This window comes from Thermobia domestica, chromosome 13 (genome assembly GCF_964235325.1).
Source record: "Thermobia domestica chromosome 13, izTheDome1.hap1.1, whole genome shotgun sequence".
Lineage (NCBI taxonomy): Eukaryota > Metazoa > Arthropoda > Insecta > Zygentoma > Lepismatidae > Thermobia > Thermobia domestica.
Window position 1 is genome coordinate 154306586 of NC_137466.1, and position 16991 is coordinate 154323576.

The window sequence follows — 16991 nt, forward strand, 5'->3', positions numbered from 1 at the left end:
TCCCCGTACCCTAAAGAGCAATATCGTGGGGACGTTAAACTGAAAGATTTCATTTCATTTTTCCATTAAAATGGATGAATCAGTTTGTACTTCATAATTTGGTTAACCTTAGGAGGTGTGAAAACACGTGTTTCAAGTGTTTCGTGCAAAATAGAACAAAAGCTTGTACCCTTATTTATTACCCTATTTGTGAGTTCATCCCTTACTTTTCTTAAAAATATAAACAAATACAATACATAAAAATCTTCCACTGTGCTAAATCATAATGTTATACGTGGCTAGGGCACCAAAGTAAAATTAATATCCCTTGCGTTTTCTTTTCTTTTTTCGTTTCTTTCTTTTCTTTCTTTCTTTTTCTTTCCTTTTTTTTACAAATTGGATGTAATTACGAGATTAATATGTGTACTGTGCTGCTATCTATTGATGGAAATGTAAGTAATTCTGAAAGTGATTTCAACAACCAGATGTCACTAGTGTGCGAGATGCAGACGTAGTATGTGACAGCGGCATGTGTCAGTTGATACTCCTTCCATGCTGCTAACCAAATAGCAATAAAGGGAGAAATATTTGGTAGTGTTGGTTCGATCCAATGACGATCCTAGGGAGGGGATAATGGGCGACTCCCCCAATGACATCGTCCATCTTTCAACTGCTCCCTAGACCAGGTCTGTAGCCAGGATTACTTCATTGAGGATATAATACAGAGAGTAGCAAGTCAAGAAAACTATTTATTATTTGAATGTTCAAATGCCAGATATTTCACTGTGACCGTTTACATTGGTCATTTGTGAATCATTGGTTTGAGCAGTTGGTTCTCTCTGTCGAGGAATAAGAAACTTATCACACTATGTTGAACAGATATAAGATATAAGAAACTCACCCTTTTAAACTCTCAATATATATATATATATATATATATATATATATATATATATATATATATATATATATATATATATATATATATATATATATATATATATATATATATATATATATATATATATTGCTAGTGATAACACACACTATATGAACAATATAAACACCGACATAAAATAATATAGCTTGAGAAATTTGAACGAATTATTCTTGAGCTCAATGCTGTTCAAAAGGGGGGACGCGTACCCCTTGGGGTACATGATCCTAAAATAAGCACATTTTCAATATTTATTGAATGAACATAGCTGGAGATTTTTTTTCTTTCCAATGGATGATTTTCAAGATGACGTCACGCGCGTCAAATATTTCGAAGTAATTGGTTAACATTTATTGCATGCAGTCTCATTAGTGACAATACAATCTCACAACTTCTTTCATTTCCATCAATATATTTGTATGAACAGAGTTTCTCTGCAGTAACATCAATAAAAATGAAGCATAAAAATTGTGTGAATCCAGAATCAGCTCTGATTCTCGTACTCTCGAAGATTCGACCAAGGATCGAAAAGTTGGACTCCCGGAAACAAGCTCAGTCATCTCATTAACAGGTTAGTTGTAAAGTTACTTTCAGTTTCTGAATTTTTAACATTGTCCTCAGTGTTCGAATTATCAGGGAGAATGAAGGGAAAAATCCCTTTCAGTCTCAGAACTAGATGTCTCCCATATGTTTTGAAATTTCCCATGTTCATTTTTTTCGGATGTGCACTTTATCAATCTGTAAACAGTCTTTTGATTGGTACACTCAGTGGCGTATTTAGGGGGGCTTCCGGGCTTAAGCCCCCCGGAAATCTTACTTACTATAGTAAAGTATATGAAATATCTTGCAGAATTTTCACATTTTCAGGCAAATCACCCCCCCCCTCGAAAGTTAGCAAAGCCACTCCAGAAACAAAATCGTAAATACGCCACTGGGTACACTGATTGTCCTTTTGTTCGGTCTCTATTTGTCCACCTTTTTCATCAACAGAACATGTGACTTAAGTTTAATAAGTTAATTTCGATTTAATTTCTTTTAAACAGACACACAATTGGATGGCGAACTGTGTCTAGAGGTACACGAGAGAAAAAAAAAAGGTTGAATAGCACTGCTTTAGCTAACATGAATTCTTTTCCAAATTAAGAACTTTCTACATTGATTCACTTGCATATTTTGAGTATGAGTAATGTCTTTTGATTTAAAAACTAGGAGTTTTCAAGTTTTATAATACTGTGCAGGCCCGCATCCAGACACAGCAGTTTGGGGGGGGGGGGGCATGAATAAGATAGGCGGGCCAAGTAATTAAAAATTCTCTTACAAATATCTAAATTGTAATTTTTGTATTAATAATAGCATTTTGTATTGAGATCTGGAGGGTCCATGAAAAGTTTAGGGGGGGGCTCTAGTTGCGGGTCTGATACTATACAATTAAATCTCGGAGTAATTATACTATACACTTAAATCCCCAAGTTCCTAATCTATTTAAGATTGTCGAATACAACTATTTACAATACTACCGTACCTATGTATAATATGACATTAATCACGTTACTTTTATGCAGGAACAAATGTGAAATATCGATTTAAAAATGAAAGAAAAAATTGTCACTACTCTAGCTAGTAAGCGTGAATCCAAGTATATATGGTTTTAAGAGTGGTTGTGAAAAGCCGTATTCTTTGTACTAGTATGATCGCTTTCACCAAAAGTATATTTTACGTGTTCAGTGTAATCTAATGAGATTCTAAAGGACAGCTAAACAAAATAATGATTTAATTCAGAATATATAGGGACTACTATTCTAATGTAATACATCACAGAATTTATTGAGAAAGTTTTTGTTAGTGCAACCATGCTTAGAGTAAATATCAGTTAATAATTTTGAGAATAAGTTAAAAGTCCTTCTTATTTAGCTTTTGGCTCTTTCGTATCCGCCACTTCCCCCGTTACTTCAACCTATGTCCTATGATGAAAACTAGCACTAGCCCCGAAATTATGGAAACTAGCACTAATCCAGCAACAATATTTTTAAACTAGTAAACCTGATCCCAAAACGTGTTGAGCAATTTGTGATCTTTCACTTGGGGAACAGGACTAAATTTTGAGGGCCGACCTCCTGTATGGCCGTCCTTAGCTACGGGGGTATACGGACAAAATCTCGCGGCCGAAACATCACCGCCCAAAATCTCGCCGGCCAAAACCTCGCGGGACAAAATCTCGCCGGGACAAAACCTCGCGTGGCCAAAACCTCGCCGCCCAAAACCTCGCAGGACAAAATCTCGCCGGGCCAAAACCTCGCGTGGCCAAAACCTCGCCGCCCAAAACCTCGCGGGACAAAATCTCACCGGGCCAAAACCTCGCCACCCAAAACATCGCGTGGCCAAAAGCTCGCCGCGAATGAAACTTTTCTTTAAAATTTACCCAATGAGTTTCTTAATATGCAATTCCACATTACAAATAATAATAATAATAATAATAATAATAATAATAATAATAATAATAATAATAATAATAATAAGAAGAAGAAGAAGAAGAAGAAGAAGAAGAAGAAGATATAAAACATCGTGTGCGTAGGCTTTCTCGGGTTATTCGCGTTTCCTCCCACTTTCTTTATTCGATCATTTCCTTCATCCTGGTCATCTACGTCTCCTTTAACCTACAGGACATAATCAAGGAACGTCGTAAAAACTCATATATTATTTCATACTTTCATAAATATTATTAGATTTTTGCTAAAATTTTAAGTTTTTGGATGTTCTAAAGTTCACGAAACTAACCCCGTTAGTTGTTATTACTTTCCTTATGCAGACTTTCTTTCCCTATAACCAGTTTAAAAACATCCTGTCGCCCTACCTTCACATTGAAATCCTCTAATACAGAAATAGAATTTTCTTATGGTATCGCGGGACTTGGTCAAATACCCATGATACTTCTTCTGAAACAGCGTCTTTTATAGCGTCATCCTTATCATCTGTTGGAACATTTACATTTTGGTCAGGCGAGATTTTGGGTATGGCGATATTTTGGGGCGCGAGGGTTTGGAAGACGTGGTTTTGGCAAGGTGAGGTTTTGGCCCAGCGAGATTTTGGCCCGCGAGGTTTTGGGTGGCGAGGTTTTGGGTGGCGAGGTTTTGGCCAGGCGAGGTTTTGGCCCCGCGAGGTTTTGGCCCGCGACGTTTTGGGCGGCGAGGTTTTGGCCAGGCGGGGTTTTGGCCCGGCGAGATTTTGTCCCGCGAGGTTTTGGGCGGCGAGGTTTTGGCCAGGCGAGGTTTCGGCCCGGCGAGATTTTGGGCCGCGAGGTTGTCGCCGGGAGGTTCTGGCCGCGAGGTTTTGTACCCAAACCAGCTACGGTTTTTTTTTACAGACATGTTGTATTGTAATATAATAGGTCAAGTAACATAAAACTAAGTCTACTATTTCCAGAATACAAAAAAAAAAAAAAAAAAAAAAGCTGCCCTCAGAAACTGTCTGCCTCTCGGCTTACCCATTCCCCCAAAGAAATTAAAAGCTGGCGTCGCCATTAGTTGGATCCCAAAATAACTAAACGATCACTGTTTTAAGTTTGTTGTTAATACAAAATTCTCTACTTTCATAGCCTATGAAACACTATGGACAGGTATTGGATAGCTCAATGGTAGAGCGTTCACCTCTGGTGCATGAGGTCCTTGGTTCAATCCACTTCCTGTCAAGTGAGCTTTGTGGTGGACAAACACCGTTTGCGTGAGTTGTCTCGTGGTTCTCCCGTTTCCTCCCACTTTCTTCATTCCACCATTTCATTAATTTCTCATCATCACCGTCTCCTTTAGCCTAACTGGCATAAAAGTGGGACGCAAAACTTAGCGATTTCGTTTCATTTTAACTATTGCCAGGTGTGGGCACAATTTCAACTAAATAGTTGTAGTCCTTTCAATCGGTTACTAAGGCTATTGTTTTTGACTTTCTGTAGCAGAGTTCGCTATTTCTTAAATCAAGCTGCTCCTCAAATGACTTAAAACACTGGTAGATAAATGATGTTGCTACATTAATATATTCTGTGGAGTGTCTAATTTACGATACAAACTATTAAAATACATAGAAATATAATACTAAAAAAATATATTGATAAACGTGACCAAAGTTTCTATACTGCCATTTTTATGACGGGTACCTAATAAGAGACCCGGCTTTCTGTGTAATACTAAAAGAGTTAGTTAATTAATTCACCATTGAACACTGTGTTTGAGCCAAATCTTGCGATGTTACAAACATATAAAACGTTACATTTTCAATCTACCGCATTTTCTTCAATTTTAGAATATACTGTAAAAATGTTTACAAGTTTTGTACGTATAAACTGCAACAACTTTTAATCACTTCTTTTAATGTGCAAAAGTGTACCAAATCAGTAAGAAATGTATCCAAAATGACAATACAATTCCAAAATAAAATTACTGGCTCAAATCTGGATATCATTTGTATCTAAAGAAAGGAAAAGTAACTTCCACCATTGGTTTCTAATTAGTAATATGGCTGTGCATTTCGCAAAGATTTATGAACAACTAGAAATAATTTTTGAAAATGCATGCGTCCTACAAAATATGAACATTCTTCCAACAACTGAAATTGTTTTTTCCTTTTTTGACACACAAAAACGCCTCACATTTTTTGTATTTTGTTACATAAAACAGAAGGTAAAGATAAATAACGTTTTAATGTACAACGTAACTGTCTCAATAGGCAACAAACAATGAACAGCAAAGTCAAATATTAAACAGGGAATAGTTTGCGTATACAGAAATGTCAATACAAATGAGGTCCTAATATAAGACCTAATATTACTACACGGGTCACATTATGAGACTGGTCTCATATTCTGAACCCGTTAAGGGTCCCAGAATAAGACATTCGACCGATAAACAAATGATTAACGCCATCTCAAATGTAATTGGAAGAAAATCGGTAATTTATTACATGTTACATTACACATACTCACTGCTATAAACGAAAGTAAAGCTATAAAGAATATCAACTTCCCTTCTCCATTTTCAGCGCCTGGTGTGTGCACGTTAAAAAAACTTTGTAGGGACACAATTTCTTCCAGCCTCCACTACACTATCAACTCTCCACACAACAAGCTCATGTGACTTTCGGTACTGTGGTGGGCTATTTCCTTCTGTTTTAGCTCGTTTCCGCTAGATTGCAGCTCTTCCTTCACAAGATAGTTAGGGGGTCTCACTTTAGGTGCCTATCCTCATATTAGGTGTTCTTACCCTATTACTTTCGTCACTCAAAAAATTGGGAGGCCCGGCCTAGATCCGCCACTGCTCATTGACCAAAAAGTTTGAGAGGAATATAAATCAAGCCATAATGTGACACAAAAGTAACTGGAAACATTTTTTTTTATTTGAAAATAGAGAAACAATTATCCTGAGCTCGATACAATAAGACCATGTCTTCTTATTTCGTATTACTTATACTTCTAAGACACTAACACATTTATATATAATGACAAAATACTATGTACACACCCACCCACACACATACACACATACACAGAGAGATGTCCATCAGTCTATTATGTAATTTTCATGTTAGAAAACTACCATATTCTACATTTCGCTTTAGGATTCATTCCTGAACCTCGTGGACACTTCCAGACATCGGCAAATTCCTCAAGATTGGTTAAAGACAGTTTAATATGGGAATCTTCTGAAGTCCAAGGATTTATTAGAGAATTACTTGGTGATATTTCTGAGGTATATCGGCGGCAGTATAACTGTAAGAAAAAATGAAAATATAAGCTAGTAATGTAATCAGTTGTGGACCAGTAAAATTGATGTATTATCTAAGTCCTTAGCAGCAGTTTCGCGTATATTTACACTTTCATATTCAACTGCATTGCTGCATCATTTTCGAGTATCTAAAACTATTAATGATAATGCTTCTGCAGTTCTAATTTTACGAGGGCCGTTCAAAAAATAATCTCACATTGGCTAAAAAAGAAACACGAAAGTAAATATGAAAAATTTATTATATACATCTGAAAACTACTTCTTCGCTTTATGTTTTAAAATAGTTTCCATAAACATTCAAGTACTTATCATATCTCTGCACTACCTTAGAAATTCCATTAGCATAAAAATCTCCCCCCTGTGCCTTGAGCCACAGTACTTCCTGTAGCCTAACCCCTGTGCCATTTTAACACAGTCTTGGAAATTTGAGGAAATTCATTGGAAAGCTCCAAGATTGTGAAACGTCGATTTTCACGAACTTTTCCATCAATTCTCTGAACGAGTTCATGAGTGATCACAGATGGCCTGCTACTCCTCTCTTCGTCATGAATGTTTGTTCGTCCACTTTTTAATGAACGAACCCATTCACGAAGCTGCTGCCAAACATTGTTTTACCTTAAGAAAGCGTATAACAGTTCTCACCTCGCACTTGGCGGGTTTTCTATTGCAGCACATATTTTGAGACGTTAAAAAAGTGGAACTAGTGATCAGACAACATTCACTCTACCGCAGCTGGATGCAGACTAATCTATCGCTCACGTCCGTGCAAAAGTGGTAGCGCTGCCCCCACTACTTCACGCACAGTGACCAATCGGAGGTTACTTTCCGAAAGCGCCTCGTAAATATGTTGTCTTTACTTACATACGAATAAATGTTAGAAGTATATTTCAACTTTTAATTAAGATTTCTTTTCTTCATAATAAAATATCTATTTATGCTCACTCAAATTTAAATGAGTGGTTTCTCAGTTTAATGATTTTATGGTTGTTATTAAATGATAATTAAATTTTTGAGTTTCAGGTATACTTCTACTGTATGTTACGCTCTATAGATTAATAGAAATGAAAGGGAATGATCAGGAAAGAATTGTTGGAGTGTGAATGTGGGAGGAAACGGGATATCTCCGGAAAAACCCATGAATACGATGGTTTGCACCATAAACTCACATGAGCTGGGATCGAACCATCGTACCAGATGTGAACATTTTATCACTGAGCCACCACGCCAGCATAGTTGTTCCAAAACTACCTATTGGTTCCGAAACACAAATAACTTTCAATTAGTTACTGTAATTAGGACTTGCAGGACCTTAGTTTGATGTGGAAACGAGTATATGCAGTGTGAGCAGAGTAACGATTAATAATAATAATAATAATAATAATAATAATAATAATAATAATAATAATAATAATAATAATAATAATAATAATAATAATAATAATAATAATAATAATTTTTATATGTTTTGATTTGTTCCATTACGTGATCGTATCCTAATCGAATGCCAAGGAACATAATGGCCACAGAACGATATGACTAGCACGGAACTAGAGGAATTTTGAAATTAGTTACTTAATTCCATTGGAACATAAATAACTACGTTCTTACAAATTCATTATGCATAGAGAGAATAAAACATTGGTTATTGTAAAGATATCTGATGGTTTATTCTCGTGTCTGCCTCTGCATAGTACATGTTTGAATAAAAATGGATATCTTAAAACCTTCATGCGTAAAATGTATATACATAAGGTTGCTGGTTGTGGAAAGAGCAATGTGAATTGTTCACTGCCAGAACTTAAGAATGAAAACAAGACCATGAAAATGTAATAAACCGTATAGTGTATAATATCACAGTACATTTTACGAAGTAAATTTATGTCAAAAATTGTAGATATTCACAGTGCATGCAACTGAAGGGAAAACTGTCTTGCACAATGTATAGAACCTGTTGAACTTAACGTTAGTACTAACACTTCAATGATCGACATCAGTAAACGGATGGAGAGTTTCCCAAGAGAAGTTTTCCTAAGTTAAATATAGTTAGTTGTCCGCGATAAAACGAGAAATGGGATTTATGTTCTAGTTGAAAAAGGGGTTGCATTATTATTATTATTATTATTATTATTATTATTATTATTATTATTATTATTATTATTATTATTATTATTATTATTATTATTATTAATAATAATAATAATAATAATAATATTAATAATAATAATAATAATAATATTATTAATAATAATAATACTTTTATATCATTTGTAAGTCGTTCACCGCAAGATTAGGAGCTTTAGGGTGCTACAGTTTTATTTTTATTTATTTATTTATTTATTTATTTATTTAATCTGAACTTGTATCTCGGAAGCAATCATCCGTCATTTGTTTATTGACCGGTTCGATCTCTGAGTTTAATGTTCGGGGTTGTTCACATATTAGGTAATGCTATTTTTGACCAATTTTTATCCCCTTCCTCCTGCTTATCACATTTTATAATGCAAGCCTGAACCCCTCCCCCTGCCTTATCGCGTTACGTATTATGTGGACTATCCCTTTGGCCGCTGGGTAACATGAGGACCACATACCATTCGTAATCTTTAAGTACTGATACTCTTATTTTTGAGCTCTGCGTTTACTTCGTGTGCTATCCTATCCCTCTCCAATTTGGCTCCAGATCGCATTCTTCTGTTACTACTATACCATCGTCCATGGGGCCACGGTGGCTCAGTGGTAGAGTTCACCTCTGGTTCAGAGGATCCTTGGTACGATCCCAGCTTGCGCCAAGTGACTTTTGTGGTGGACAAACACCGTGTCTGTGAGTTCTCTCGAGGTTCTCCCGTTTCCTTTCACTTTCTTTATTCCACTATTTTCATTCATTTCTCATCATCACCGTCTCCTTTAGCCTAGCCGGCATAAGCATAGGACGTAAAACTTAAAGATTTCAAGATTAATCCAGTCCGGTCCATATTGGACTATTACTCTGTTGCTTACTTATCTGCTCATTCCTCCTTGTTGAAGCTACTTAAACTTCTCACTACCTGCTAACTCGTGTGGTTATCGCAATTAAGTCACAAAGTATTTCTATAAACCTACAGAACGTCTTTTGTAAATTACACCCTCGTACTAGACATTCTTTTGAGATGCCATCAGCTACAGCATATGGCTGTACTATATCATCTTTCTCTATAGGGTGATGGGGTAGATCGGTATTCAAGAAAACAAAAGAGTCACAATGCTTCACCAACAGGCAGGACGCAGAAACAACATTAACTGATTTCTTTGCCTTCCAAGGACAAGACATGTTTTAGACTTGCAATCGAGTAACTGGCAGGAAGATGGCTGCAGACAGTCCAACACGAGGGACTACACTTGGAATATGAACCTGCTTTGATTGATACTGTAATCAATATAATATGTTCTGTACCAGGATATTGCAAAACTTATTACTAATCCTTGAACTATTAATTTAGCTACTGTTCTTACTATTGGTTAAGCCTATGTATTATTTTAGATTTTATTAGAACCTTTGTTTTAATTTTCTTAATTTTTATATTTGATAATACTTAATTATTTATTTTGTTTCATTCTATATTTGATCAACTGTTTATTTCTTTTTCCTGTTTTAGAAGGATGGTACTTTCGTTTATTATTTTGTTCAATGATATATTTTAAATTAACAATATTCGAAGATGTTGTGTGTGGATCATTGGCTTTTTCATAGCAGAAATACGGATATAGCATCAACATTGACGTCCCCCTTAAAGCTATAATGAGAAGGGGATAGGGAAATGAATGGGTAATATCCAGTTTGAAAAGATGGATACGAGGTTCTAGTATCATTACATCTTTCTTTACAATCCTTGAACATAAAGACACAGAATTTGGAAAATGAACAGAAGATTTTTTGATAGAAAATAGTGATATAATACTAGATGTTTTGATGAGTACCCACCCTCCCATATATTAGTTCTTTCATAAATTTAAGGTACGTATACGCTAGAGTAGGTATACATAGTATTGTCCCATATACGCCCTATTATATCTCTGATAGCCAGGAATTCAATATGAAGGTCGCATAAGTATTCAGTGAAACGAAGGAGTAAAATATATACGGAATAAAGAACGGTCGCGGAGACATTTGTAAACATACCTCTTAACTGAAACAAAATAAGTTTTGATTCAATTACTTATTTATAACTCAGATTTTAGCAAAAAAAGGAAACTAATGATGTATTGATTCGTCTTAATTTAACATTGAACCTTCAGTTCTTGTCTAGATAGTACTGTTTCATTCTAGAAGTAACTTTTAAATTATTACCCACTAAGGTGACAACTATTTCAGTAGTTTAGGTATATGAGTAAAAAATAAAATTTATGTAAAATTTTAAGCCTAGAAAATGAAATGAATAATAAACAAAGCTGAAATATTCAAAAATGTGCTAGCACTTAATGGCGCTTGCTGTATTTCAAGTTGTATTTCAAACATACTACAAACTTCATAGTCATACTTCCACTTGGCTCTCAACTCTCCGGCCGAGGTACCTAGGTATCGAGTCTAGGCTTTGATCGATCCTGAGTTGTGGACGCAACCAGGCAATCATTGCTACGGGCGTAGTGGTGCGGCGAGATAGAGGGTTTCACCCGAGAGAGGCCAGCTATTTTTGGCTATTGCATCATTTCATTTTTCTCATTCAGGCTACCTTCATCTGAGTTACGTACTTTGTTGATTCATCACATCGACTTAGACGACCATGGATATCGACACCGGACAAACAACACCCTCACCTTCTGCTTCAACTGGTGCTATCAGCAAGACTGATAAACGCAAAAACAGCAAGGGTTTGCGGGCAGGTGTCCGATCTCGGTCGCGATCCCCAGCCCCAGTGCGAACCACTCGCAGTCAGCAAAAATCGACACCGCCAAAAAAGCACCACTCTTCGCAACCTGTGCAACCTCACTCTACCGAGATGGACGTACCATCTCCAGACGATAGGCAGCAATTTCCTTCTCTAGAAGATATCTCAAAGCCGACGTTCTATTCTTATCTGCTTACTAATTACGATCCGAAGTTCCAAAACGAGAAGCAAATTCTTCAACTAACAAAGTATTTCACTCGAGCACAAGTCACTCAGATCACTAAAACTCGCAACGGGATCATAATTAAATCACTTGATCCTAACTTTGCAACGACTATTCGAAATAAATACTCATTTGAAATTTTTGGGAAAAACGCTAACCTGCAGAAACTAACAGATAAACATATAACAGCAACCTCCTCCAACAACGACAACCTGCTTTATCAGTAGTCATACGTGGAGTCGAACCAAGTATAAGCGACGATGAAGTCAGCGAGGAACTAAAAGCTGAAGGGCACTCCATTCTCAAGTGTTTACGCATCAAAAGCGTACATGGCGCAACTTACATGGTTCGCGTTTTGACTAGCTCTCAAGAGACCATTGACGATTTACTTTGCAATGGAGCTTTCATCTATAAAAAACGCCATAGAGTGGAGCCATCACACACCCCAGCTCCCCTTCCATTGCGTTGCGAGAAATGTCAAATTTATAACTCGCATAGCACAGCGGAATGTCGTAATCCTGCGAAATGCGGATACTGCTCGCAACTTCATAACACGAAAACCTGTCCAAACCTCCAAAATCCGCCAGCGTGTAGTACTTGTGGAGATGCTCATCCCACTTTTAGCTACAGGTGCAAAGCACGGCCCCGTCCTGAACCAAGCAAGCCAGAAGTAGTTGTGCCCTTAAAGGTTACGGCACCTACCGATAATCCTATGGATACGCCAACTTCTGTTTTTCAACCAATTCAAATCAACCAGTTTCTTTCCTTTCTCACCACAGCACTTCAAAATATTCTTCCCTTTCAAGGGCAACACGTCTTCCAACAAATTCAGCTGGCAGCCAAACGAATCCTCAATGTTAATTTCCAAGCTACTTACTCTGGTCAAAATGTATATTTTCACTCTTCTACTCTCAACACTGACCTTACCGCTGATCCACATTGAGTATTCAGATATGGACTCTCATATTAGTTTATTGTTTCTGAATATCAGCTCCTTACAGGAACATAGGAATTTGTTTGAACAACTTCTTTTGGAGGAAACTATTCATGCATTCTTACTAAACGAAACTCACCTTACAGCTGCACGCTCTAGCAAAGTTTCAAATTATCATGTACTTCGCCATGACAACACCATACCAGCCCGCAGAGCAAATGGTGGGGTAGCTATTGGTTTCCCTCGAAGCTTACCATATCGCATCTTTCATCCTCCAATATAAAATCTGTCTGAAAACTTGGTTGTTACGCTCTATTTTTCAAACCTTTATGTAACCATTGCCACAATATACATTCGCTCTGGTCATGAGCTTCCTTATGTTTTTTTTTCAATATGTTTCCAATAACTTCCGAATGTTTGTAATCATGGCTGACATCAATTTTCACAGCCGTACCGATCGTCAAAAACGCCACTTCCAGGATTTCATCACCACTCATACTACCGGCACTATTCTGCAACTACCCAAACCAACTCGACATGTTTCCAACACTACACCAGATGTAGTCATAGTTTCGAATAATCTCATAGACCGATGCACTGTGCACGTACTCGATCCGATGGGCAGTGATCACCTTCCAATTAAACTTTCTATCACACGCCGAGTCTCCAACCTTTCCAATTCTATTCCATCACGTGAAGTCCCACGTTTTGATAAAGCAGACTGGGATGCATACCACATTTGTGGGCCTTGCCGGACAAAGGGAACATAGGTCTATGTGCCCTTTTTCCGGCAATCGTTTTAAACGATCCGCCATGTTGTTGTGATTGTGCCCAGAAAGTTTCAAACAAAAATCTCTATTCGTTAGTCTGTGGCAAAACTTTTTTTTGAATCTGTGCAGCTGGAAAGAACAAAGAAATAGTCGGCAGCAGACAACAGTGGTGTTTACGTATTTTGCCTGTTGTTTTGAGGTTACATTTATAAAGGAAGTTTATTATTAAATAACAGATATTTAAAGCAATGGAGCAGTCAAAAGCTAAACGTAAACGTAAATCATACAGTAACAATATAAATCTTAAACGTGAAAATGCTAAAGTGAATCGACTTAAAGGTGAAATGTATGTAAACAGATGTGGGAAGACTGTAAGTGGCAAACAGTTTGGTTATGTTCCTGATTGTTGTAGTGAGAAGTGTTGTATTCGTTTTACTAAAGAACATCAGGAAGAATTATTTTCGTTCTTTTATAATCAAGGTAAAGAGCTCCAAGACTCATTTATTTCTAATTGTATAACAAAAACAGAACTTAAAACTCACGCCATTCATCCCAAAAAGGCCCGAATCAATACATGGACCTATAGCCTAAACGTTGGTGGTTTGAATGTATCAGTTTGTCAGGGTTTCTTAAGGAAACTACTACAAGTTAGTCCTAAAAGAATAAGGGTAATCCAACAAAAAATGTTGAATTCACAAGACTTTACAGAACGGAGAGGTCATCACACCAACCGGCCCCACAAATTGAAACCGAACGTTTTGCATTTGATGAAGACGCACCTTGAATCAATTCCACACAGCCTAAGCCATTATAGTGGTAATAAAACCTCTCTCAAATACTTTGACAACCCAGAGCTCAACATTAAAACGTTGTACACTATGTTTCAAGAGTTTTATAGGGCTGAAACTAATGAAAACTTGAAAATGGGCTACCCCCACTATTTTAAGTGTTTTAAGTCTAAGTTTAGTAATGAATTTGGTATAAGAGCACCTAAAAGTGATGTATGTGATTATTGCACAGAGTGCAAAGAAAAACTGGCAAGAAATCCTAATGACCCAATCAAAGTACCGTATCAGGTTCATCAGAGGAAGTATAAGAGAAGACAAGCTTTAAGAAATGAGTACATTGAAAAAGCAAAAAATGATCCATCTTTTTTGGTATGTGAATTTGATTATGCACAAAACTACGCGGTGCCAAGGCTGAATGTTAACAGCCAATTCTATAAAAGGCTTTTATGGCTATATGCATTCAATGTACATGTTTTTAATGATGACGAGTCTTACTTTTACTGTTTCATGGAATCACAAGCATGTAAGAACTCGAACAGTGTGGCTTCATTTTTGTATGATTGCCTTAAAAAATATGTAGAAACATCACAAGTAAAAACTATTGTTTTGTTATCAGACTCTGCGGGAGGACAGAACCGCAATGCTACAATGATTAAGTTTTGCTCTTGGTTCAGCAAAGTGTTTAATGTTGAACTAATTCAGTTGTTTCCAGTTAGGGGACATTCTTTCACACAGTGTGATCGGAACTTTGGGCTCGTTCGGTCTCATATAAAAAAGAAAGAGGTCATTGGAACTGCAAAACCATGGCTTCAAGCTATGGTTCAAGCTCGGCAGAAACCCAGCCCCTTTACTGTAATAATGGATCGAAATCTGATCAAAAGTTGGGACGAGAGCCTTGAACCTTTTTTTTTAAACATTCAAAAGACTTCAAAACATCTGAAGTTCACTATCATGAAATATGTAATGATCAAATACAAATGTGATGGAACTGTATTGTGTTCTCCCAATTTCATCCCTACCTACTCGCCTTTCAAGTTCATGAAAAATGTTAATAAAGCAACATTAGCACAAGTTCAACCAACAACAGTGCTATTTCCTCAAGTGTCACAAGCTAAAATGGTTGATGTTAGAAGTCTGATGAAGTACTTGACCGCTGAGGACCAAAACTGGCTGGAAAGTTTGCTTGAAGAGAACGCTGAGGCCTAACTAGACCTAACAAAACATCCTTTCTATGATTTAGGTATGTAATTTTGTAATAAAGTTTGTTCTTTTAAAACTTGTGTTTTGTTTCCAAACATGATAACTGGTTGCTGGAAAAAGGGCACATAACATGTCTTACAACTTTTATTTTTTACTAAAAGTACTTTTCAGTAATCACCATAGTAATATCACTAACATATAAAGAATGAAATGTCCCACCAAAAAATATTCATCACAGGTGTTTCTTTAATTATAACTAAATATAAATTACAACTCTTAACTTTGAGAGCTCATTCCCGAAAGTACACTTTTACTCTATGTGCCCTTTGTCCGGCAAGGTCCTTATTTCTCCTGCACACAGTCTTGAACACTTAGAAGCCCCTACTACAGAAGAGGGATTATATCATGCGCTTGACGTTATCACATCATCTATTCAGTCATCCGCAAACTCCCATATTCCCAAGTCAACTATTTCTCCTCATCATCCTCAACTCCCACCCCATTACCTTCCACTTATTCGTCGTTCCAGAGAACTCTATAGAGATTATCAACGCACCGGCAATGTAGAATCCTTAAGGCTTCATCGACAATTTCAACGGACAGTCCGGAATTACATACGGGCATATAAACAACGGCGTTGGATAGACACTTGCAATAATCTTTCAGATACTGCTCACCCCACAAAATTTTGGAAAAGATTCAACATTCTAACAGGTAAAAAGACACATACACCATATCCATTAATTCACCATGACAAAGCTCTTCATACCGATAAAGATAAAGCGGACGCCTTTGCCGATTATCTACAAACTATTTTCACTCCTCTATCACCTACTAATCAGTTAAAAACTCATCCAGTCGAAAAAGTTAATTTTCAGTCTCCTCACCTTTAACCAAATCCATCCCACTCTCTTCCCGCTAACCATCCACTTACAGCTCCTATCACCACAGTCGAAATTCAAGACACCATAGCACGAAAACGCAATACTGCCAATGGACTAGATGAGATCACATATCGCCATATCAAAGAAGGACAGTATATTCTCCTACACCTCTTAGCTCTCATTTTTACATTTATACTCAGAACAGGTTACATACCGTCTCACTGGAAAACCTCGAAAGTTCTAATGTTTCAAAAGCCGGACAAACCTGCCTATAGCGTTGCTTCTTACAGACCAATTCAATTAACATCCATCTACAGCAAAATTCTTGAACGTATTCTCGTTCACAGGCTCCATCAACACCTCTCTGTTAAAAACCTTCTCCCGAATCATCAAGCAGGCTTTCGTCCAAATTACTGTATCAACGACCAACTTTTACGAATGCTCACTATCATAACTGATCATTACAATACCATCAAACCATCCTGCTTAGTATTATTTGATCTTGAAAATGCATTTGATAAAGTTTGGCACCACGGTCTCATTGCTAAATTGTTGAATTTCAAACTTCCTCTCGCCTACGTCCGTTTTATTTATAATTTTCTCTCTTGCAGATTGGCCTATATCTCAATCAACAGTGCTCTTTCACATC

The 16991-nt window shown here is 36.9% G+C and overlaps 1 protein-coding gene across 1 annotated transcript in view; it reads right to left on the reverse strand.

The window, feature by feature from the left end:
• Positions 1–6281: 6281 nt before the first annotated feature.
• Positions 6282–16991, reverse strand: part of LOC145669317 (endothelin-converting enzyme 1-like) — a 45262-nt gene continuing 34552 nt past the window's right edge. Inside the window, exon 8 of the mRNA XM_081737623.1 lies at positions 6282–6668. Within this exon, the coding sequence (XP_081593749.1) occupies positions 6492–6668 (177 nt within the window). The 3' untranslated portion in view covers positions 6282–6491. The remainder of the gene's footprint in view (positions 6669–16991) is intronic.